General features: G+C 44.4%; 1 protein-coding gene across 2 annotated transcripts in view; it reads right to left on the bottom strand.

Moving 5' to 3' along the window:
- Positions 1-25,769, bottom strand: part of VWA3B (von Willebrand factor A domain containing 3B) — a 161,527-nt gene that overhangs the window by 111,119 nt on the left and 24,639 nt on the right. For both annotated transcript variants that reach the window (XM_044286819.1, XM_044286820.1), the window contains exons 10-19: positions 25,600-25,754; positions 24,174-24,312; positions 13,262-13,393; positions 8,237-8,335; positions 6,380-6,562; positions 5,415-5,545; positions 5,039-5,178; positions 2,714-2,851; positions 2,252-2,309; positions 1,976-2,132 (exon numbers count right to left, since the gene is read on the bottom strand). In XM_044286819.1, coding sequence (XP_044142754.1) covers positions 1,976-2,132; positions 2,252-2,309; positions 2,714-2,851; positions 5,039-5,178; positions 5,415-5,545; positions 6,380-6,562; positions 8,237-8,335; positions 13,262-13,393; positions 24,174-24,312; positions 25,600-25,754 — 1,332 coding nt within the window. The remainder of the gene's footprint in view (positions 1-1,975; positions 2,133-2,251; positions 2,310-2,713; positions 2,852-5,038; positions 5,179-5,414; positions 5,546-6,379; positions 6,563-8,236; positions 8,336-13,261; positions 13,394-24,173; positions 24,313-25,599; positions 25,755-25,769) is intronic.

Here is a 25,769-nt window from a genome sequence, read left to right as displayed (position 1 = left end):
GTTGATTTGGATGTATGCTTTGGGTCGTTGTCATGCTGAAAGATGAAGTTCCTCTTCATGTTCAGCTTTCTAGCAGAAGCCTGAAGGTTTTGTGCCAATATTGACTGGTATTTGGAACTGTTCATAATTCCTTCTAGCTTAACTAGGGCCCCAGTTCCAGCTGAAGAAAAACAGCCCCTTGGCATGATGCTGCCACCACCATGCTTCACTGTGGGTATGGTGTTCTTTTGGTGATGTGCAGTGTTGTTTTTGCACCAAACATATCTTTTGGAATTATGGCCAAAAAGTTCAACCTTGGTTTCATCAGACCATAACACCTTTTCCCACATACTTTTGGGAGACTTCAGATGTGTTTTTGCAAAATGTAGCCTGGCTTGGATGTTTTTCTTTGTAAGAAAAGGCTTTCATCTTGCCACTCTACCCCATAGCCCAGACATATAAAGAATATGGGAGATTGTTGTCACATGTGCCACACAGACAGTACTTGCCAGATATTCCTGCAGCTCCTTTAATGTTGCTGTAGGCCTCTTGGTAGCCTCCCAGACTAGTTTTCTTCTCGTCTTTTCATCAATTTCGGAGGGACGTCCAGTTCTTGGTAAGGTCACTGTTGTGCCATATTTTCCCCACTTGATGATGACTGTCTTCAGTGTGTTCCATGGTATATCTAATGACTTGGAAATTCTTTTGTACCCTTCTCCTGACTGATATATTTTAACAATGAGATCCCTCTGATGTTTTGGAAGCTCTCTGTGGACCATGGCTTTTGCTGTGGGATGCGACTAAGAAAATTTCAGGAAAGACCAACTAGAGCAGCTGAACTTTATTTGGGGTTAATCAGGGGCACTTTAAATGATGGCAGGTGTATGCTGACTCCTATTTAACATTATTTTGAATGTGATTGCTTCATTCTGAATACAGCTACATCCCCAGTTATAAGAGGGTGTGCACACTTATGCAACCACATTATTTAAGTTTTTTTTGTTTTCTTCCCTCCACCTAAAAGATTTCAGTTTGTTTTTCTATTGAGTTGTACAGTTTCTAGGTCACATTAAAAGTGGAAAAAGTTCTGAAATTATTTATCATTATCTCATTTTTTTACATCACAGAAACCTGACATTTTAACAGGGGTGTGTAGACTTTTTATATCCACTGTACATAACATCGTAGCAGTAGCTCCACACTGCCCCTCAGTGGTAACTAAATGAATCACTACAAATTCCTGATAATGACTTATCTTTTCAGCACAATGAAATTATACTTCTTGGGCCAACTACAGTTAAATAGTTCTGCCAATATAATTCCAGCTTACAAATAAGAAATAGAATTATTGGACATCTTCCCTGTTGTCACATAGTATATATATAGTGTGCATACAGTATATATATATATATATATATATATACACACACACACTAAATATATATATATATATATATATATATATATATATAATATATGATTTCAGTGGAAGTTTGGAAACGTACTTTAAGCATCTAATGTCCACAATCGTGCATCAAAATCTGTGCAAAGAAAATCTGTATTCTATACATTAATACGATAACAGAAGTTCCAGTATATTTAAATAACATAGAAATATATCTGTATGTGAAGAGCAACTACTGCTGCAGTTTGCCCTCTATGTCCACCCCTCACTTATTAATATTTACATGGGGGTACTGGCGATGACTGAGTAAAAATTACAAGCCCATTCAAATGTATGTAACCAATTCTAAGTAGCAGACATATCAGCAACCATTTTGCCAGGTGTAAACATATCCTGACTTTTTCCAGCAAGTGCTAGGTTTAATGATATATGTGTAGTGACCACAAGTGGAGTTATCTCCATGAACACTGCCCCCTGAGAGTTGGCACCTTAGGGTACAAATCGCAAGGTGTTCTTCCCCTCTTATATATGTATTATATTATTAGTCTTGAATACTTTACACCCTAAACTACACACGTCAAGTGTTCTTACCTCATCAAATACTTTAGAAACAACATGCTTATCCAGAATTGGAATATACTTAGCAGAGTGTGGCACAGTTGTTGGTGCCAAGGCATCCATTATAGTAAGCCTCCTTGGCACCAGCCCATAGGTTTTCAGCCAGCGAGATGAAGAAATGTCCAGAGAACTGAAATATTATTAACAACAATGAACACTAATTTAGGATCTTGTACACACAATTGAAATAAAAAAATAAAAAAACATAAAAAGTGAATACAAAAGGAGCTCAATAAAGTGCACACATACCTTTTAGGTAGTTTCTTCACTTTTGCTTGAACTTTTCTGCCATCTATAAGCTTCAGCTCTGCGATGCAAACGTAAAACTGTGTTCGTATATGAATCTATCAACCATGTGAGCTATAGCTAAAAATTCTACTTTACTGCAGGTAATATGGACAAACCATTCATACTATAAATGGGGCACTTCATAAAACTAGAAAAATACTCAGTAACAAGAGGAATATATTGTGCAGAAAAAGGGAATTTGATTTAACAATTAAAAATTTGCTGTTCTGTGTAATCAAAAGTATAATGTATTGTTGGGTGTCCAAATTAAGACCAATTTTATTCATAAGCCCTGTTTATGGGCATCATTGAGGCAATCCCTAATGAGAAATCATCCAGTTCCCTTGACACTCAAGTAATGTGTATGGCCACCTTCATGTATCTACTTAAGCTGTATTTTACCTTTCATTTCGCAAAAATTACCTTTAAGGACAGATGCTGTTTTCTTGTCCATGTTGAGAAACAACTCTTTAGTCTCGGGTGGCATATGTAAATCTGTTATACTCTCGGATAGTCTGACTCCATGGCTCAGGGCCCTCAGAAGGCTAGACCTTGTATGTTCTGTTAGTGAACCCAAGACAGAGAATGTAAAAAAGAAGTTTATACTTTATACACATAGTTGGAGACAATATAAGAAAACGTAAAATGTTACTAGTCGCCTAAAAGGGTTTTCCAAGACTTCACTGGGTTATAAGTATCTAATCGGTAGTGGTTCAACACCCAGGACCAGGCGGATCAGCTGTTTGAGAAAACAGTGGCACTCGCAGCAGCACCATGGCCTTCTGTCTCCTCACCAAGCACAACGCTCTCCATTTGAAAGCTTGGCATCAATTTGCTACAATGGGGCTGAGCTGCGCCTAGGCCATGTGACGATTAACGTGATTTCACATGACTTAGACTAAGCTGAGAGTAGGGTATAGCCTTCTCAAACAGCTGATCAGCGGGGGTCTCTGGTGTCAGACCCCCACTGATCAGATACTGATGACCTATCCAGAGGACAGGTCATCAGTAGTAAAGTCTCTGAGAACCCCTTAATTAAATCATTTTAATTCGAAAAAAGGTTCTCTATTATAATATGTACATATACAATAGTGGTGAAAGGTTTTGAGACTGACACACATTTTGTTTTTCACAGTTTGCTGATTCAGTGTTCTTTTGCTAAGTTTTTCAATGGTATACTGAAATACAATTATAAGCATTTCATACGTTTTTAAGCTTTTATCAACAAATACATCAAGTTTATGTAACGACTCAATATTTCCAGTGTTGACCCTTCTTGACTGATGGCAACCCATTCTTGACTAATAAGTGCTTGGAGTTTATCATAATTTCAGTGTTTTTGTCTGTCCACCCACTTTTTTAGGATTGACCACAGGTTCTCAATGGGATGGAGATCTGGGGAGTGGGGACCCAAAATGTGTTTTCTTCACGAGCCCCTTCGTTATTACTTTTGCCTTGTGGCATAATGCTCCATCATCAAATTTTAAAGCACTGTTCATCACCAAATAGCTCCTGGATCTTTGGGATAACTTGCTCTTGATACTATTCTTTAGTCATGGAAGTGTTCTTAGGCACAATTGTGAGTGAGCTTACTCCCTACAAAGTTTCTTCAAAAATTCTGTGAAAGTGTACCTAGAAGAACTGATGCGCTGCTTCTGTAACTCTGTTATTGCAATAGGTGTTACAAAAGCAGCGGAGTTCAGGCCTGCTCAGCAGTTTCCATCAACCTGGCAACTGGAGGTCAGCGTTTAGTCCCATTTTGTCATGGAAAAGAACCACTTAAAGAAGCACTCCCAAACATTTTTTTTATTCTCTGACCTGTTATAAAGGTACATGATGTGAATTGTAGTGAAGGTAACCTTCTTACCAGTGACTGTATTTGTGAGTTATAACCTCCCTTCTGATCCTTAGCTGTGTCATGTGACCAGCACTCCAACTGACACAGCATCTAATGTTTAGACAGGAAGTCAGTACTCTATTTATTCCTAGGATCATGACCAGTGTTGGTCACATGACACAGGAGAGGACCGGAAGTGAGTGGATAACTTACAACTGCAGTCACCGGTAAGAAAGCTACCTTTACTACAATTGACATCATGTACCTTCTAATGGGAAAGAGAATATTTTTTTTTTTGTGGGACTGCATTTTTAAAGGGGTTGTGCCAAGTTACAAATGTATCTCCTAGAACTGTACTCTCTATTTTTGGCAGTCCCTTAGAGAATGAATGGAACAGCAGCAGCACACATATATGACCTGCTGTTCCATTCATACCGCGTGTCAGGACGTTAGTGGTGTTCGCAGCAGTTGGACCTCCACTGATCAGATAACTAACCCTTATTACCCATGGGGACACAACTCCTTAAAGCAGGCATCCTCAAACTGCGGCCCTCCAGCTGTTGTAAAGCTACAACTCCCACAATGCCCTGCTGTAGGCTGATACCTGTAGGCTGTCCGGGCATGCTCAGAGTTGTAGTTTTGCAACAGCTGGAGGGCCGCAGTTTGAGGATGCCTGTCTTAAAGTGTTTGACAAAATGGTGTCTGAAATATCTACAGTTCATTAGTCATTGGTGCAATTAGTGGTGTATAGTATACCTGATGGAAGATGTTGAGGCATAATGGGGTTCACTGTGAACTCAATAGTCCAAAGTCCCACATAAACCTGGAGTCTGCCCTGGCTCCACTAATAAACAGATTTAAAGAACTGTTTTTGTACAGCAACATCAGATCGGGATACAGAGCGGGATTACCTGCATGCCGTGTCTTCTTTCTCTGGAGAAGCCGAGGAGGACTTACACTTGACCTATGCAGCAATGACGATGAAGAAGATCTATGTTCATCTGCTGAATGCAGCCCTGACAGGGATGTATGGCTTTGTTTCTGTAATGTCCTGCAAAGTCCAATACAATAATCTAACATTTACATCTGATTTATTCGGTCATCCTTCCCTGTTTAAGGCTCTATATATGTTACTTTGCTGTCATGATGGAACCCTGAGGTTCAACGAGGTTTAATGTCCAGAATATCCCAGAGCTGGTGCAGCATCATTGCAATAATCATGTTTTAGTTGTGAAAATACTAGTCTAAATAATCAAGCTATAATACCCAATATGAAGATACTGTTACCTTTGCGGAAGATCACTGTCTCCATTATGGTACCAGTCTAACATCAAACACTCTGTATGGAGTTTTTTTATTTTTTTCAGTGTAGATTTTCCCTCTTCAATCTCCTTTGAAAGTAATTGTATGTCCTCACTCTGAAAACCAGAACATGTCAGATAACAAGTATATAACAATGTGATTTATACCCTGCAAGTAACCAACAAGGAAAACATAACAGGTTGGGTATTGTATGGTAGGACATTGTTCTCACAACAATTCATTTGATTAAAGAGGTATTCCATTATTTTAATATTGATAACCTAATATTTGATGTGTGCACCCCCACCAATCAGCTGTTTGAGAAGTAGCTCTGGCGCCAGATGTTGACGCTAGCACCGCTCTGTGCACTGTGTGGTAGACAGCGCTGCTACCATTCACTTCAATGTGAACAGCACTGCAATTACCAGCTCTTCCTCTACACCAGGGATCAGCCACCTCCAGCCCTCCAGATGTTCTGAAACGACAACTCCCAGAGTGCTCCATTCACAGCTATGGGAGTTAGAACCGCATGTTTGCATGCTGGGAGTTGTAGTTTCACAGCAGTTGTAGTGCCACAAGTTGGTGATCCCTGCTCTACACAATAATGCAGAACAGCTGCTAATAGGGGTTGGACACCTGCTAATTAGATATTGATGAGGATAGGGAACATAAAAAGTGTGCTCCCACTGTCCCGGCCACCAGAGAGGCCGTCACTTTTTCCTAAAGTGTGCAAGCACGGGCACTGCTGAAGGACTGCAGGGTGGTCATAACCATGGAAGCGAGCAGTGAATAATGTGATAAAAAATTAATCTAGCCAGCAAAAGAAGCAATATGAACAATCACAATACATTAGTAAGTGCCTTGTATTAACTTTCATTACATGATAATTGCACTTGCTGAAGTGCGACAACCCCTTTAACTATGAATTCTATATGTATGTGGAAACTTACCAAAAAAGGCTGAGGAGCACCAGGATCCTTAAGGTGACTACCGTAAGTGTGAAAACGACCACCAGACTTGCTGGAAAGCTCATATAAAAAGGCGTTTGCCTCGGTGTCATCACAGTTAAAGGAAATCGTGTGTACGGGTATATGATTAAGGAAATGAATTTGATCAAGAATTATTTCAGTTGGCTGTAAAAGATTGAAATATTCATTATTATTGGTTAACATTTCTGTCCATGTTAGTGCTAGAGTGTGGTAATAAATAATACAAGATTCCTATTCTGCTATAAAGTTTCCACATTTTAACAATCCCTTGTCTGTTCGGTTCTCTAGGATATAACATCAATATATGATTCATGCAGGCCCCACTGCTGAGACCAGCGTTGGACTGAAGTCCCTTGGGCTCACCAGAGGAAATGATTCTGAGAGTCCACCCTCTGTGTATATAGGCCCTTATGGGTCCTGTTTTACTAGGGGTCCATTATTGTCAGAGCTTGGGCCCATTGCAGGAGCCTCTGGTACTCTGGTGGGCCAGTCCGACCCTGGCAAAGACCCTCATCAATCATGAGAGACAAAAAGTGCTACAGCTCCTTCCTGTTCTTGTAATTGCACTTTAACGGAGATGAACAGCAATATGATACACAGCACACAAACAAGAGTGTTGATGCATCTGGTAAAACTGGGAAGGGGATATCATGGCCTCTTAATTTTTGGGATCAATATACTGAGCCATCTGACTGACAGGAGACTGGCCCCTAGGCCACGTGAACAATGAACGTGACATCACTGGCCTAGAAAAAGCAGAGAGAAGGCTGCGGCTCTCACAGGAACGGCGGTGTCTTTTCGAAACACCTGATCGGCGGGAGTCCCAGGTGTCGAACCCTCACCGATCAAAAACTGATGACCTATCATGAGGCTAGGTTATCAGTAAAAAATAAATAAAAAATTTCAGAAAACCCCTTTAAGGAGGCAGCAAAATGAAGCCTCATTCAGAAAAAGCAGTTGGGATGGTCAGAGACAGCACCATACACAACAAAACCATTGTAGTCAATAATGCATTTAACTCCTGATATTAATGTACGAAATATGTCTAATGTGCAAAATTTTTACGCAAAACGCCCAAGTGGCAAATACCCACAAAATGGATTAAAAGTTCCTTGGTTCTGGCAAGAAGCCAGACTTTCTTGACCATCCTCTGTGGTTGGGCAGTCTCTGTCTCCTAGGCTTATTTCTGTTTTCCACTCTTAATCTCCTTTACTATCCTTGTAAATGTCTAGCGCCTCTCTGTTTTAAATCTTTGCTGTTTGTGAGACAAATGACGTTTATTTGAAGAAGAACCAGAAATGGTAGACTTCTTTATCGCAAGTGGCAAGTGGACAACAACTAAATATCAATATCTACCCAGTCAGAGAAATGCAGCTGGAGAAGTTTCCCCCTACACATTGTCTCTGACATCCCATCTTTGTCTCAGTAACAAGGTCTTTTTGGCTTCCATGTTTTTGTTAAGGTGGTCTTTTCCTTTACTTAAGACTTGGATTGTTCCTTGCTATACTATCTGATCACTGCCTGCCCTTATCCATGCCTGTTTACCCAACTTGCATGAATTCTACCAGCCCTGACCTCTGGTGAATGATTTTGCTTCTGCCTATCGTCCAGGAGGAATTTCCAAGTCATCTATTGCTAATGGAGACTAACCTGAGGAAGCAACCAGCACATTGTCCAGAAGTCCATACACCCATGAGGAAGTTTCAAGTTAAAGAACAGATCCAGAATGAATAGGCTGTCTACTGGACTGACCATGACACACAGCTGGTCGCTATGATCTACTATTTATAATGGTACATTTAGCTACATTGTTAGTACCTGATCGGGTCTCCCATCAGTAAGCAGGTAAACTGCCTGGGTATTACTGTCAGTGAGGGCAACCTGGAGAGCCTTCAAGGTATTTGTTGAACTGCCAACCTTTAAATGGAAAAGTTAAGAAATACGTGTCACATCTTTCAATCTTATTAAACTGAACATTTTGTCCACCAACCAGAAAATAATATAAAGATAATTGTATTTCTCAGGCATATTAATTATTTTGAACAAACTGCAACAATTTTTATTGCTCCAAAGTATGTAAAATAAAGTATAAGTATAATGAAGTATGTAAAAGTATATGAAGTATGTTCTTCATTAAAAATTACCCACCAATTTAGCTTCAGTAGAGTACCTGTGGTACTCCATGGTTACAGACTACAATCAACACCTGTGTAGCCTGATCCTGCAGGTGGTTATCCTTTCACTCTGCTCCTTTCCTTGTTAACAAGAAATCAAAATTTGGCCAGAATGTGATTGGTCAGGTTAGATTGGTTTATTATGGTTTCGGATGGACCCCTTCAGAGAGGCTGAAAGGATAAAATGTGTATGCATAGCGATTGTGTGTACATATGCGTGGGAAAAGGGTCTGCATGTATACGTGTATTATAAAAGGAGAAAATATATGGAGTATAATAAAATAATTTGGCACCATATACAAATCTAGAAAAGTCTTGGAATGAATAATAGATATAACACATACACTGGTTTATATTTTCATAGTTATTATTCTAGCTGTATGCAGGATCAGGTATCTGTTGGTGTACACTATTGTGTAACAGTTTTAAGCAGATGTGGAAAAATGCCTGAAAGTAGAAATGCCTTAAAAATACTTTATTTTTTATTAATTAACAAAAATGCACAGTCAAAGAACAAAATAGCAATGTAAATCAAATCAATATTTATAGTGACCACCCTTTGCCTTCAAAACAGCATCACTTCTTCTAGGTACACTTGCACACAGTTTTTGAAGGAACTCAGCAGGGAGGTTGTTCCAAACATCTTTGAGAAGTAGCCACAGATCTTCTGTGGATGTAGTCTTGCTCAAATTCTTCTATATCTTCATGTAATCCCAGACAGACTCAATGATATTGCCATCATGGCTCTGTGGGGGCCATATGATCACTTCCAGGACTCCTTGTTCTTTGTTACACAGTGGGTGTGAACTCACTGTGTCACTTGAACAAATCTGGCTTGGGGCTACTCCCAAGAGTGTTATCTAAGTGGCCCCCCCGGTCTTCACTCTTTGATCTGGGCTTCACTGCAGGGGAACCACAAGACCACTACCTCTTGAAGTAGACTCTGTTCAACTGACAGCTAATCCACAGGGGACAAGAGACAACGGTACGGAATACTGAGGGATCAGGCCGAGGTCAGGGCAGGCAGTGGAGACTCAAAATCCGCAAGTGTAACTAGAAGATGTAAGTGTTATCAAATATTGATTTGATTTAGATTTCTCTTTTGTTCAATCACTTAGCATTTTGTTAACGAATAAAAAAAACTATTAACACTTTTATTTTTTAAAACATTCTTACTTTGGAACATTTTTTCCATACCGGCCTAAAACTTTTGCACAGGACTGTATATCAGTGAATGAGCAAAGTGTATTCTCTGTCATGTCTGAAGCAAATACATCCATCTAATCAACTGAAATTCTGCTTTAGGTGAAATAGATCGCAACATTATCTCATACTTTAGTAAGAAAAGGAATTACTACTAATATACTTAGAAGAGTGTTACTGCATTGTAAAGGTGATTTTGGTGTCAGTTTTATTAAAGGGGTTCTGCAGTTTTTCTTTCTGATGATCCATCCTCTGGATAGATCATTAGCATCTGATCGGCTGGGGTCCGACACCCGGGACCCCCGCCGATCAGCTGTTTGAGAAGGCAGTGGCGCTCCAGTAGCGCCATGGCCTTCTCTCTGTTTACCACAGGTCCAGTGACGTCATTACTAGTATCACTGGCCTGGGCACGGCTAAACTCCATTCAATGGAAGAGGGCTTGGCCACAAGATAGATCATCAGAAAGAAAAACTGCAGAACCCTTTTAAGTCTATCTAGGTTTGTGTTGCTGTGCCAAATTTATGAAATCACGCTGGATTTTATTCAATTTGGCGCAAGTGTGATGTGTTTTCGCCACTGTCAGTGGAAAAACATCAGGGTTTGCTTGGCGTGGAGATGCGACTTTTTGCGATTTTTGCAAAAGTCGCACATAGTAAATGTGCCATCAAAGAGATCTAAACACTAAACTTGTCCTTAAAAATACAACACCAAAGTGGAGAAATGTGGCATAGGGGGATAACTGCCGCAGAATTCTGCGCATAACAGATGTGTCCTAGAACATGTGACAATTTCCCACCAGAAAAGTTACACACTAAGAATGATAAATTCTCTGCAAAAGCTTGTGTTTCATTGTATAATTGAAAGTTTTCAAACTTTCTTATAGATTTTATTTTATTTCCTTATACTATAGGATTTCTGCTTGTTGTCAGTAAATAGACTCATTCACTGCTTACATCCAGAGGCTTTAGGGCACGTCTATATGGTGATATGTGTCGCCATGTAGACGTACATGCCGCTGCATGCTGCAATGACGTAGCGAAAGTCACCAAAAATCCAATTTGGATGGATTTTTTTGCGATTGTTGGGTTGCAGTTGTAGCATGTTACATTGTGACACCACTGAAATACATTACATGAAATGTTGCACATGTCACTGTGTAGCCATAAACCCCTAAAGCCTGTTGAACATATTCCAATGACCCAGGTGAAATGAATGCTAGCTTGTATGGTAGCTCCCCTTTGATTAGGAGATACAGAAATAGGTGATTGCCTAAACCATCCAGTTATTAGGCCGTGAAAGTCTATGTTGGTGAAACCACTTCTAAACTGACACACTCAACCCTTCCATCTCAGTCAGAGCAAGCTATATGATCCAGTAGAAGGTAAAATAAAATATCCAGGGCGATGTCAGCCGACCTCAAATCAATCCGCTCTAAAGATAGATTTACACATAGAGGGGGTCATTTGCTAAGTTTGGCTCTTTACGCCCGTCTCAGATTTTCCCAACGCTGCTGTATGATTTGGCTGGTTTATGATGAGGCGTACTCCTCATCCTAAATTAGACGCATCAACTTAGTCCATGCACCTGGCGTAAAAACTACTCCAGTCCCTGGAGTAGTTTTTCACCAATATTTATGCCAACATAGCATAAAAAAGGCCAGGCCACTAAATATTGTTGCACGGCCAATCAAAAAAGGACCCTGCGACTATTTTTACAACTAAAATAGTCGTAAGACCCTTAATAAATGCCCCCCAGTATTTGCAGCAGTTTTGTAAGCATTTCTAGCTGCATTCAGTCTAAGCTCTTTAGAGAAACCTACTCAGTGAGACAGACACACCCATTATGGGCGTTACTGAGCATTTTACATCACAGGTCCACGCCCAACCAAGGCCTGGACAGGGATAGGCTGTAGATGTCCGGCCCCTCCCACCATTAACTGAGTGTGGGCGATTTAAACAGGATAGGTTTCTCTGCATGGCGACCTCACACACAGGACCAGTGAGGCACCATTATCCGTGAGTTCCTCAGAGAATTGGGGGTTCTTTTCACCTGTAACAGGTTGGTGTCTATGGCCTTATCTGGCTTATAATGTTGATTACTTTTTCTGCCCCCAATAGTGTGTACACGGGCTACGGCTGGAGTGATAGTGGACATACTGCTAACCCCACGGACAGTCTGGGGCCTCCTTAGCTGTATCCGGACACGCAAGTAGTATCTGGTTACTTGTTTGCTATCTTTATGTCTATCACACATGTTATCGCACATATGTGATTGTCTTAGGAGGTCGTCACTCCGATTATCTATGTGGGAACCATTTATGTTTGCATGAGCCTGTATATCCTTGTGGGAGTCTGTACCTCATGCTCTATACCCACTATGGCGAGTGACTTACTCACTTTGTGCCTCTCAAAGGTTCTCTAACATGGTTGTTATATCTGACCCTTTAAAGCTATTCAATGATTAAACTTAATAGACTAGTAAATGATCTGGTCAAACTGTGTCATCATAATTGAGGGCCCTGCTGACTGCTTCGCTACCTCTTACCGATGCCAAAAAACAGCATTGTACTAAAATATGTCCCCTGAGGAACCCGGCAATCAATTAGGGTGAAATGCGTTGGACTTTGGCACCTGACTGTATGCCACCAACTTAGGAGGCAGTGCTCCTGGTGCCTAGCGTGTGTGTATATATCTTAACTATACATTGGCATGTACAAATGTGTACGGCAATTCTTAGTGTATGAACATCACACATTAATTATGGTGTGTGAAGGCTACACATTGATATTGTTTATCTGATGATATGTAGACTCATAGATAATCACACATGTGGTTGTCTGTGCACCTTTTATGACGTAATCTTTGCAAGCATTTGTCCACCCACGAGATGCAGCATCCATGAGTGTGGGTGGTCCATTGCTCTTTATACTGTAATTCATTTCTTTTTGTTCTGTGTACCTAGAGTAGGCCCCGGAATAGGGACTCACCTACACCATAGGGTCAATTCAGGACCCACTAGGAGGTTCCAGAACACGGGATCGTCCTTATCAGGGCGGCTATTCCGTTCCTAGGCAGGGTTGCCGAGCCTAGGGCCAGGTATAGGGACAGATCAGAATCCATGACTGTCCACCCCGTCTATCATTGACCCATGCCATTGGACGTTGCACTAGTTGCAGCTTAGCCCCATTCAAGTCAATGGGGTTGAGCTGCAATACCAAGCACAGCCACTATACAATGTACGGCACTGTGCTTGTGAAGCTACTAGGAGCCCACAGAGTTCATCAGAGCTCCGGCGAGCACAGCTGATTAACAGGGATGCCAGGACTCGGACCCCTCTTCAGGATGCTGTACGTCACCATTATCTTTATCTAGAAGTTATCCGAAGAAATTTTCCTTTTTATAGTTCAGAATGATCATTTTGAGATGAAATATTGTATATATTGTGTGAATACAGGTGATTATGTTACCTGAAGCTCCTTAATCCAGCACCAGGCCTCTTTCATGTTTTCTTCATTAACCTCTACCAGGTTTGGTTTCCAGGCCTCGACTTTACAGTCAAACTTTACGAAATTAAACATCTTCTTGTCTTTCAGCTGCTCCTGTAGAGATCAGTGTTACTTTACTTATCAAAAGCTAGATATTAAGTAGAACTCTCTTGTCGTGTATTAAGAGCCATATTTTACCAGTTGGCTAAAAACTTCCACTACAACTTTTATATTCATCATTTAAAGAAAAACAAAGATTTCAGCTTTGATAGAAATTGCTGCTCAAGAGAACACTAATACTATTAGAGACATTTATCATCCTCCGTATGCCCAAAAAACTGGCATCAAAAGTTGTGAAGTTTGGTGCACACCATGGTTTTACAAAATGTTGCTGCTTTTTGGGGGTTTAGAGCATCACCACTTTTAGAAAAAGTGGGCTGAGCAGGGTAGAGAATGAGCGGTCAACCCCCGCACATTTATTCATATTCAATTCTACTCTAAAAACGTGCATAGATTATAGTGGAACTCTACCTCACCTCCATTGCTGGTGTAGATAACCGTTTGGGCACATGGACCTGCACAGATGTGCAACTGTCACGAGGGTGTCAAGAGCCACGTCTGACTCCGTTATACCCGGGGTCAGGAAGTCGCAGCGGGTGGCTGCGCGCTCTATGTCTAAAGATCACGGTGTTTCTTAGTGTTTGTTTTCTGTGTTTGCCTTGCTATCCTTTTTGTCTCACTCAGGGATCCGTAGCTTCTCCTCCTCAGCTGTTTCTTGTCTGCCACTCCCAAACTCCTTATATTCTCCTCTCACACTTCTCTTGTTGCCAGTTATAGAGCTTCCTGCCTGGACATCTATGCTGACCCACTGGAGCTGAGAATCTGGTTGTTGTTCCAGAGTGCTACCCTCCGGATCCCTGTTGGGCTTTTGTTGTCTCCTGTTGTTGCCCACCTGGGATTATATGTTTAGTTTGTATTGTCTGTCCTCCCCTTGGTGTTTTCCTTTAGAGCTAGTGGTGCGGACTAGTGTTCCCACCGCCCTGTTCACTATCTAGGGCTCATCCTAGGGAAAGCCAGGGTTTTAGGCACGTGATCGGCGTACGGGTGAGGAACCCGTCTAGGGACGACAGGGCAGCCAGGCGCCAGCCGCAGGGTGAGTCAGGGGTCACCACCTTCCCTCTCACTAGGGCAGGGCCTCCCTCTTTTCCTCCCTCCGTGTCACGTATGTGACAGTTACGCCGATCGTGATATTATAACTGGCCCTTATTTTTTTTTTGAGAAAAAAAAAAATATATATATAATTTTTTTTTTTCTCTACTTAGAATCCAATATGGATCCTATTGCTGCTTTGGCAAAACAGCTTCAAGGCCTGTCTTTGGAGGTGGCAGGATTGAAGGCGTCTGTCCTCCAACAGCAGCAGCAAATGCAGCAGACCGTAAGCCCAGCGGTTGCTATGGGTAACCAGGTTGTTACAGAACCCAAGGTTGTTCTTCCTGACAGATTCTCTGGGGGAAGGGACAAATTTGTGTTGTTCCGTGAGGCCTGCAAATTATATTTTAAGCTGCGCCCTTACTCCTCAGGTAATGAAGAACAGCGGGTGGGGATTGTTATTTCCCTGCTTCAGGGGGACCCGCAATCCTGGGCGTTCTCGTTACCCCCTGGTTCCCAGGCTCTCCGGTCAGTGGAGGGATTTTTTGGGGCTTTGGGTCTCATATATGATGACCCTGACCGTGTCGCCCTGGCTGAGTCGAAGTTACGGAGACTCCTACAGGGAGATCGGCCAGCAGAGGAATATTGCTCAGAGTTCCGCAGGTGGGCTACGGATACTCAGTGGAACGACCCGGCTCTCAGGAGTCAGTTCTGCTCTGGGTTATCTGAAAGGGTTAAGGATGCGCTGGCGCTGTATGAGACCCCCCTTTCCCTTGATGCTGTTATGTCCCTCTCTATCAGGATAGATAGACGTCTTAGGGAGAGATCGAAAATTCCTGAGCAATCGGTAACCTCTCCCAAGCAGCAGTTAGTCTGTACTGACTTGGATGAGCCTATGCAGCTAGGAGGAACTTCTCGTCAGGTCCGTCCTCCTGAGGTTCGCCGTAGGTGGGGGGCTTGTTTTTTCTGTGGGGGGAAGGGTCATTTCATTAATGTCTGTCCCTCCTTTCCCAAAAACAAAAGACCGTCGGAAAACTACTAACCCCAGGCTGTGTGGAGGATGTCAGCCGGGGGGTATACGTTTCCTCCATACGAACATCTCAATTTGTGTTGCCAGCGGTTATTGTTTTTGGTGTTAAGACGGAGTCTATTTGTTTTTTTCTAGACAGTGGTGCAGGGGTAAATTTGATAGATGCCCATTTTGCCCGCACTATGGGTTTGTCTCTCTGTACGCTGCAGAGACCCATTCCCATATTCGCTATTGACTCTGCTCCTCTGTCTCAGAGAAACCTCACTCACGTTGTCCATAACTTACATCTTCGGGTAGGGGACCACCATAAGGAGCGTCTTTCATGTTACGTTCTGGAGGGCCTTCCCTCTCCTGTGGTATTGGGTCTTCCCTGGTTGGTAGCGCACAATCCAGTGGTGGATTGGCAGGCCAGGGAGATATTGGAGTGGAGTGAGCATTGCAGAGAGAATTGCTTAAATAACAATTGCTTAATCGCCTCCATAGCTTCCCTACCTACATTTATTTCGGACTTTGAGGACGTTTTTTCTGAAAAGGGTTGTCAGAAGCTACCACCTCATCGTCCTTATGATTGCCCGGTTAACCTGATTCCCGGTGCAAAATTACCCAAGTCCAGGTTGTATAATCTTTCGGGTCCCGAGAGACAAGCCATGAAAGATTATATCTCCGAGAGTCTGGCCAAGGGACACATCAGACCCTCTTCTTCACCCGTGGCTGCAGGGTTTTTCTTTGTTAAAAAGAAAGATGGGGGCCTGCGTCCTTGCCTAGATTTCCGTGAGCTAAACCGGATAACCGTCCGAGACCCATACCCTCTTCCTCTCATTCCTGACCTTTTTAATCAGATTGCGGGTGCTAGGTGGTTCTCCAAACTTGATCTTAGGGGGGCCTACAATCTGATTCGTATCAAGGAAGGGGATGAGTGGAAGACAGCTTTTAACACCCCTGAGGGGCATTACGAAAATTTAGTCATGCCTTTCGGTCTGACCAATGCCCCTGCTGTCTTCCAACATTTCGTTAATGATATTTTTAGTCATCTCATCGGCAGGTTTGTAGTCATATACCTAGATGATATCTTAATTTATTCGGCTGATCTGAAAACACATGAAGTACATGTCAGGCAAGTACTGCAGGTCCTACGGACGAATAAATTATATGCGAAAATTGAAAAATGTGTCTTCGCCGTTCAGGAAATACAATTCCTGGGATATCTATTATCTGCTTCAGGTTTCCGTATGGATCCTGGGAAGGTCCAGGCAATTTTAGATTGGGATCTTCCTGAGAACCTTAAAGCTCTACAACGGTTTTTGGGTTTCGCAAATTTCTACAGAAAGTTTATTAAAAATTATTCAGTGATCGTTAAACCCCTTACTGACATGACTAGGAAGGGGACTGATTTTTCTAAATGGTCTGACGCCGCTAAAATTGCATTTTCCTCTCTAAAAGAGAGATTTACCTCGGCACCTGTCCTAATTCAACCTGATGTCTCCCAGCCTTTTATTGTTGAAGTTGATGCGTCAGAGGTGGGAGTGGGGGCTGTATTGTCTCAGGGTCCGTCTCCTGGCAAATGGCGTCCTTGCGCTTTCTTTTCCAAAAAATTATCTGCAGCAGAAAAGAACTATGATATTGGAAATAGGGAACTGTTGGTGATTAAACTGGCGTTTGAAGAGTGGCGTCACTTCTTAGAGGGAGCAATCCACCCCGTCACGGTAATTACGGATCACAAAAACCTTCTGTACCTAGAATCGGCTAAGCGTCTCACCCCTAGACAAGCTAGGTGGTCGCTATTCTTTACCAGATTTAACTTTGTAATCACCTATCGTCCTGGGGCAAAAAATACCAAGGCAGACGCATTGTCTCGTAGTTTCCCTGGAGGGGGTAATGTTAGTGATCCGGTACCTATTTTACAAAGAGGAGTGGTTGTCTCTGCTGTACACTCTGTTCTAGAGGGAAAGGTGTTAGAGGCCCAGGGGGACGCCCCGGCCTCTTGCCCCTCAGAGAAATTGTTTGTACCGTTAAACCTGCGTCTTGAGTTATTGAAGGAACATCATAATTCGGCACTTGCTGGGCACCCGGGTAGTAAAGCAACCTTGGAGCTATTGTCTCGTCGTTTTTGGTGGCCAAGGTTGCGTCAGGATGTAATAGATTTCGTGTCTACTTGTTCTACTTGTGCACGCGCGAAAGTCTCTCATACACGTCCAGCAGGGTCTTTATTGCCACTTTTCATCCCCAATAGACCATGGACACATCTATCAATGGATTTCATCACTGACTTACCTTTGTCTGCGGGTAAAACAGTTATATTGGTAGTAGTAGACAGGTTTAGCAAAATGGTACACTTTATTGCGCTACCCGCACTTCCTAATGCTAAGACTCTTGCTCAGGTGTTTATCAGTGAAATCGTGAAGCTTCACGGGGTCCCTTCCGATGTGGTTTCGGATCGGGGAACTCAGTTTATTTCTAAGTTTTGGAAAGCTTTTTGTACCCGTTTAGGGGTACACTTATCCTTTTCCTCAGCTTTCCATCCTCAGTCGAATGGACAGACTGAGCGTACCAACCAAAACCTAGAAACATATTTAAGGTGTTTTGCGTCTGAAAACCAAGAGGTGTGGTCATCATATTTACCATTAGCCGAGTTTGCCATAAATAATCGCCGTCAGGAATCCACTGGCAAGTCACCATTTCTTGGTGCATACGGTTTTCATCCCCAATTTTGTACTTTCAAAGAGGGGGGGTCTTCTGGGGTTCCCGAAGAGGAACGGTTTTCTTCATCGCTTTCATCGGTATGGCAGAAGGTGCAAGCTAACTTGAAAAATATGAGTGGTAAATACAAATGCATGGCCGATAAGAAACGGTCGCCAGGTCCGGACCTAGGAGTGAATGACTATGTGTGGTTGTCTACTAGGAATATTAAGTTGAAGGTTCCCTCTTGGAAACTGGGTCCTAGGTTCATTGGTCCTTATAAAATTGTAGCCGTCATTAACCCTGTGGCTTTTCGCCTGGAGCTACCTCAGACTTTTAAGATCCATAACGTCTTCCATAAGTCGTTGCTCAAGAAGTATGTTCCACCACTAGAACCATCACCGCTGCCACCTCCTCCTGTTGTTGTGGATGGTAATCTGGAGTTTCAAATATCCAGAATTGTTGATTCTCGTCGGGTCCGCCGCTCTCTTCAGTATCTGGTGCATTGGAGGGGTTACGGTCCCGAGGAAAGAATGTGGGTTCCAGCGTCAGAGGTAAACGCCAACAGGTTGATTCAGGCTTTCCATGTCTCTCATCCGGAGAGACCTGGTCCTGAGTGTCCGGAGGCCCCTCGTGAAAGGGGGGGTAACTGTCACGAGGGTGTCAAGAGCCACGTCTGACTCCGTTATACCCGGGGTCAGGAAGTCGCAGCGGGTGGCTGCGCGCTCTATGTCTAAAGATCACAGTGTTTCTTAGTGTTTGTTTTCTGTGTTTGCCTTGCTATCCTTTTTGTCTCACTCAGGGATCCGTAGCTTCTCCTCCTCAGCTGTTTCTTGTCTGCCACTCCCAAACTCCTTATATTCTCCTCTCACACTTCTCTTGTTGCCAGTTATAGAGCTTCCTGCCTGGACATCTATGCTGACCCACTGGAGCTGAGAATCTGGTTGTTGTTCCAGAGTGCTACCCTCCGGATCCCTGTTGGGCTTTTGTTGTCTCCTGTTGTTGCCCACCTGGGATTATATGTTTAGTTTGTATTGTCTGTCCTCCCCTTGGTGTTTTCCTTTAGAGCTAGTGGTGCGGACTAGTGTTCCCACCGCCCTGTTCACTATCTAGGGCTCATCCTAGGGAAAGCCAGGGTTTTAGGCACGTGATCGGCGTACGGGTGAGGAACCCGTCTAGGGACGACAGGGCAGCCAGGCGCCAGCCGCAAGGTGAGTCAGGGGTCACCACCTTCCCTCTCACTAGGGCAGGGCCTCCCTCTTTTCCTCCCTCCGTGTCACGTATGTGACAGTTACGCCGATCGTGATAGCAACAATTATTAATTGTGGAGCATCTGACACCAGTGGGCCATAGATAAAGAAAGGGTATGCCCACCAATCACTGCTACACTGCGGTAGGAAGCGCCAGAGTGAGGACAAGCCTGTCTGGTCCAACTCCACAGAAGAGCTACTGTAGTGCACACTGCTGAAAAAGTAAATGTCAGCTATTATAGAAAGGTGCCAGAACACACAGTGCATGGCAGCTTAACCCCTTAATTTTAAGGACTTAGTTAATTTTCATTATTTCCTCCCCACATTCCAATAGCCATAACTTTTTTAATTTTCCGTTCCATTTTTAGTGACACCAAGTCTTGTATTCGAAAACCGGAAACAAAATTCTTTGTGGGGTGAATTGAAACTGAAAAAAAAAACTAAGTTCTGACAAGAATTTTTGGGTTTGTATATTACAGCTTTCACTGTGTGCTAAAAATGACAAGACATCCTTATTCTGCGGGTCTGATCTATTATGGTGTATGGGAGTTTGATGCTCTACCTGCTGAGCTGTGCCTTGCTGAGCTGTGCCAGGCCTAGGAACTTTCAGCAGGTTCTAGGATGTCATGGTAACCAAATGGAGAGCTCAGATCGGAAGACTGAGGTTCCTTTATACTGGCCGAACATCATCCAGATAATCACTAACAATCATTTATAGGAACGCTCATTAGTGATAATCTGTAAAGGTGCTGCCGATCACTTAATGAACGAGCAAAATGCTTGTTCATCCAGTAATATGATATTTTATGTGATCACCAAAATCATAATTTGCCGGCAGCAGATCGTGCCATCTAAACATGCTCTGCTGCTGCAAACAATGATTCTGTATGGGGATGGCACTAGCGATCACCCCTCTTCATCCTGTGGAGGAGATCACTGCATGTAATAGCAGTGGTATCCTCCACAAAAGAGCAGGCGATTGTCGGGAAGAAACGCTTCCTTGCCGACTATCGTCTTCTCAATTGAGCAGTGTAAAGGGGTCTTAAGAAATGTTGAAGCCGTATCTTGATAGTGTCACTAACAATCTCTTCTATGTGTATTTCTCAAAAGGTAGAGACAATAAAAAGGATAAAGTACCCCATTGACCCCAGAAACAACCCATTAACAGGTGTGGAGCTGTTTTTGGAATCGGGCAGTCATGTTTTCTCTAATCCTGGACAACCCCTTTAATACACTTTAGAATATACGCTAGTCCAACATAGTGCATTGTTCTGCAGAGCAATATCAATTGTGTCTGATGGTAAATTTAGTAAATAACAAGATTTTTGTGGACTCACCTGTAAAATCTCTCTCACTGAGTTCATTGGGGGACACAGGACCGTGGGTATAGCTGCTGCTAGGAGGCGCCATTAGGCTAAAAAGTGTTAACTCCTCCCACCGGCTATACCCCCTCCAGCCTGGAGAGAGCCTATCAGTTTGTGCACAAGCAATAGGAGGAAAAGAAATCAGAAATGAAATAACATAACAATGACCAGTGGGTCCGAACCCAGAATTGAGGACCCCACTAGTCACCTGTGGCAAAATTAGAGAACAAAGGGTGGGAGCTGTGTCCCCCAATAAACTCAGCGAGAAGGATTTTACAGATGAGTCCACAAAAATCTCGTTTTGTCGCTCGTTTCATTGGGGGACATGGGACCGTGGGACATCCCAAAGCAGTCCACGGGAAGGAGAAACCACATGCCCATGGAAGTCAAAGCTGCGGGAGCCTAAGACATCGTAGCCCGCAAGACCTTGCGGCCCACAGCGGCGTTTGCAGATGCAAAGGTATGCACCTGGTAGAACTTGGTGAACACGTGCAAGGAAGACCAGGTTGCCGCTTTACACAACTGTAAAGTGGAAGCCTGGTGTAAACGGGCCCAAGAAACGCCCACCACCCTGGTCGAATGAGCCGTGATACGGAGGGGCGGAGCCTTGCCCCGGTAGCAATACGCCTCGGCAATGGCCAAGCGGATCCACCTGGCAATCGGTCCTTTGGAGACTGCCAAACCCTTGCGAGGACCCTCAGGAAAACAAACAGTGAGTCGGTACGCCGAAACGACTCAGAAGCAGATAAATCCGTAGGGCATGAATCACGTCCAGCTGGTGGAGGGCCCATTCCCTAGGATGTGAAGGCGAGGGACAACGATGTCCTCGTTGACATGGAAGGCAGAGACTACCTTCGGAAGTAAGGAAGGCACAGGGCGAAGCACCGCCTTTCTTGGTGCAAAAGAAAGGGCTCCCTACAGGAGAGCGCCGCCAATTCCGACATGCATATAATGGAGGTCACCACCACCAGAAAGGCCACTTTCCAGGAAAGAAGGTCAAGAGGCTTGAAATTAGCTGATTGGAGAGAACCAAGCACAAGGTTCAAATCCCAAGAGGGTAAAGGGGGGCGATAAGGAGGGACAGTGTGAGCCACCCCTTGGAGAGAGGTCTTAACTGGGGCCTTTTGCGCCAGAGGTCGCAGGAAAAAGATTGTAAGCGCTGACACCTGCCCCTGTAGAGAACTAAGACCCAGATCCAGCCCCATTTGCAAAAAGGACAGAATTGTGGTAAGGGAAAAACGGAGCGGTGGGAGGCGACGGTCTGCACAGAAACACAGGAAAGATTTCCAAGTCCTGTGATATCGTGGATGACGTTGGCTTCCTGGCCTTAATCATAGTGTGAATGACTCAGTCGGAGAAACCCCGCTGCTTCAGTATGGCGGTCTCAATAGCCACGCCGTCAAACGTAGCGATTCTAAATGCTGGTGGAAGACGGGTCCCTGAGAGAGAAGGTAATCCCTGCGCAGAAGAAGCCACGGAGGGTCTCCCAGAAGAAGGATAAGATTGGTGTAACAGGCTTGGTGCGGCCAATCCGGAGCGATGAGAATTGTCTGGATGACCTCCCTCTTGATTCTGCGAATGACCCGGAGTAGGAGAGGAGGGGAGATTTACAGGAGGGAAAAGCAGTCCCATTGGGCTACCAGTGCGTCTACTGCGCACGCCCGGGAATCTCTTGTCCGTGAAATGAAGGTAGAAAGCTTGTGGTTGATCCTGGATGCCATCAGATCAACATCCAGATGGCCCCAATGGAGTTGAACACCTCTGGGTGCAGCGACCACTCGCCGGGGTCCACGGTCTTTCACCTGAGGAAGTCTGCTATCCAATTTTCCACTCCTGGAATGTAGACTGTCGATAGAGCTAGTACATGTTCCTCCGCTCACTTCAAACTCTTGGCAGAATCTGCCATCACCGCCCGACTGCGGGTTCCCCCTTGATAATTGATGTATGCCACTGCTGTGGCATTGTCTGACTATATCCAGACCAGCCGTCCCCTCAGGAGAGGAGTCCAATGAAGCAGGGACAAATGGATAGCTCGAAGTTCCAGGATGTTGATGGGCAGTCTGGATTCCAACAGAGACCATTTGCCTTGGACTGTCCGAGGTGGGAAGATTCCGCCCCATCTGAGGAGGCTGGCATCAGTGGTGATGACCGACCACAAGACCGGAAGAAAGGATTTGCCAGAGACCAGGGTTGGAATTGAGAGCCACCACCTGAGGTCTGACCGCACCTGCGGGTGAAGGGTGATGTCTTGTCCCAGGAAGACAAGAACGCCCGCTGGAAAGGACGAGTGTTAAATTGTGCAAATGGGAGCGCCTCGAAGGAAGAGACCATTGTTCCCAACACACGCATGCAAAACCGGTTTGATAGACGTCTGCGTCAGAGGAGAAGATGAACGGACCGAAGATGGGATAACCACTTGTCCGGGGGGAGGCGGACTGTTGCTGCTGTCGTGTCGAGGATTATGCCGAGGAAAGTAATCCACCTGCTGGGATGCAGAGCTGACCAGCCAAAACGTGCCAGGGCATCCAGGGTGATGTGTAAACTGTCCTCGTTCTGACCGAAGGTCGCAGCCTTGACGAGGATGCCGTCCAGATAGGGGATCAGGGTGATGCCCTTGGAACGGAGAAAGGCAAGGAGAGGAGCGAGCACTTTCGTAAATACTTGCGGTGCTGTTACTAGGCCAAAGAGTAGAGCCAAGAACTGGTAGCGGTGAGACTCTACCGCAAAGCGAAGAAAACGCTGGTGCACGGGAGCAATGGGAACGTGCAGGTACGCGTCCCGAATGTCTCCTGCGTCCCGTTACAGAGAGGCAACCACAGAGCAGAGAGACTCCATCCTGAAGTGCTGGACCCTGACAAACTAGTTCAGCAACTTGAAGTCTAGAACTGGGCGAACGGATCCCTCTTAGGAACGACCTGTGAACTGCTCCGGTAGTGGAACAAGAGAGATCACTCCCCGAGTGAGAAGGGACTGCAATGCCTGAAAAAAGGCGGCGGCCCGAACTCGGTCCCTGGGCGGCTGGGAAAAGGAAAAAAAAAAAAAAAACACCCGAAAAGGCCCCTTTATACTGAAGATTATCTATTGGCAGTGGCGCGGGCGGGTTTTGCTCGCGGGAGCAAGCCAGTAGGGGTTTAAAGGACAGTTTTCTCTTCTGCTCCTGACTGGAAACCCTCGGTGGCGCCCCTGCCGATGGGCGTGTGCCGGAGAAGAGGTGAAAGGAGTGAAAACGGGAGTTAGAGGGCCTAGAGCAACCCGGATGCTTAGCCTTACCCTGTAGCAGCTATACCCACGATCCTGTGTCCTCTAATGATACGAGTGAGAAAATAAGTTTATTTTTCAAAAAAAGTAAAATAAAAAATCTGCTAATTTTTTTCTGTAGATTAAATCCACCAATAATATTTCTGCTTTGCAGAATAATATTTTACCTGCATAAGCTGCAATATTTTCTCTTTCACTAAAAACAGCTTGTCCTTCATGGAATGTGATGTATCAATGAGAATATACACTTGATCTTCAAGGATAGTACCAAACAGCTCCCTGCTCCCATTCTGGAGCCATCTGATCCTGAGAAAGGTGGAAAACAACCTATATTTAGTAACAGTAAAATCTCATAGTTAAAAACTTTAAATTATCAAGGTTCATCCTTATGTTATCCTTCCGGACCGTCTCTATTGGTAAATAATCAGTAATACTGTATTTTTCGCTTTATAAGATGCACTTTTCCCCCCAAAAGTGCGGGGAAATGGCCGATGCGTCTTATAAAGCGAATACTAGTAAGCACTTCCATTATGGAAGCACTCACTAGTATGAATTAGGTGTCAGGAGTTGGGAGCGAAGCTCCACAAGCGCTTGTAGTACTCACCCTCCTCGGTCTTCCATGCTGGGGCCGGCACTTCACTGTCCTGACAGCGTACAGAGCTGCGCAGGTCGGGAAGACAGGGGAGTGCAACTTCTGCCGGAGGTGAAGAGGAGCCGCGGTGCAGGATAGGTAAGAGGAGGTTTTTATTTTAATCTGATCTGAGGTCTGATAGGGTCTAACATTGAGGGCTGATCTGAGGTCTGATGGGGGTCTGACAATGTGGGCTGATCTGAGGTCTGATTTGGGTCTGACATTGTAAGCTGATCTGAGGTCTGATGGGGTTCTGATATGGAGGGCTGATGTGATGTCCTGATAAGGGGGTCAGCTGTGATGTCCTTATATGGAAGCCTGATCTGATGTCCTGATATTTATGGGGGACTGATGAAAATTATTTTTTTCTTATTTTCCTCCTCTTAAAGGGGTTGTCTGGGTTCAGAGCTGAACCTGGACATACCTCCATTTTCACCCCGGCAGCCCCCCTGACATGAGCATCGGAGCAGTTCATGCTCCGATGCTCTCCTTTGCCCTGCGCTAAATTTTTAGGAGTTCTGGTGACGTACCGGGGCTCCCCATGGGGCTGACAGGAACCCCGGTGACGTCACCGGCACTGATGGGCGGGATTTAGCTCTCCCCTAGCCAGTAAAACGGCTAGGGCAGAGCTAAAGCCCGCCCCTCAGAGACGGTGACGTCACCGAACACACTGCCGGGCGGAAGTTACTGCCTGGCAGTGTGTTATTGAAAACAAAAGAGCCCGTGCCCTGCGCGGTTTAGAGCAGGGCACGGGAGCGTATCGGAGCATGAGATGCTCCGATGCTAGGCTCAGGGGGGCTGCCGGGGTGAAAATAAGGGCATGTCCGGGTTCAGCTCTGAACCCGGTCAACCCCTTTAAACCTGGGGTGCATCTTATCATCGGGTGCATCTTATAAAGTAAAAAATACGGTAATACACAAAACACACAAAGGCCCAGTGTGACTAGTGTAAAATCCTATCACCTTCTATTCATTTTGTCTAGTGCGGTCTTCATTTTCTCCTCATACCACCGACACTTCTCCTTACTGATGTGCACATGCACCACAGAGCCATCTTCCCAAAGCATATGGACAAAACGGTCACAGTATTTAGCATTTATCCATTTCATATTGTTTTCCTGTAGGTCATAGAA

The sequence above is a fragment of the Bufo gargarizans genome, chromosome 3 (genome assembly GCF_014858855.1).
Source record: "Bufo gargarizans isolate SCDJY-AF-19 chromosome 3, ASM1485885v1, whole genome shotgun sequence".
Taxonomy (NCBI): domain Eukaryota; kingdom Metazoa; phylum Chordata; class Amphibia; order Anura; family Bufonidae; genus Bufo; species Bufo gargarizans.
This window is presented reverse-complemented; position numbering and strand designations above follow the sequence as displayed.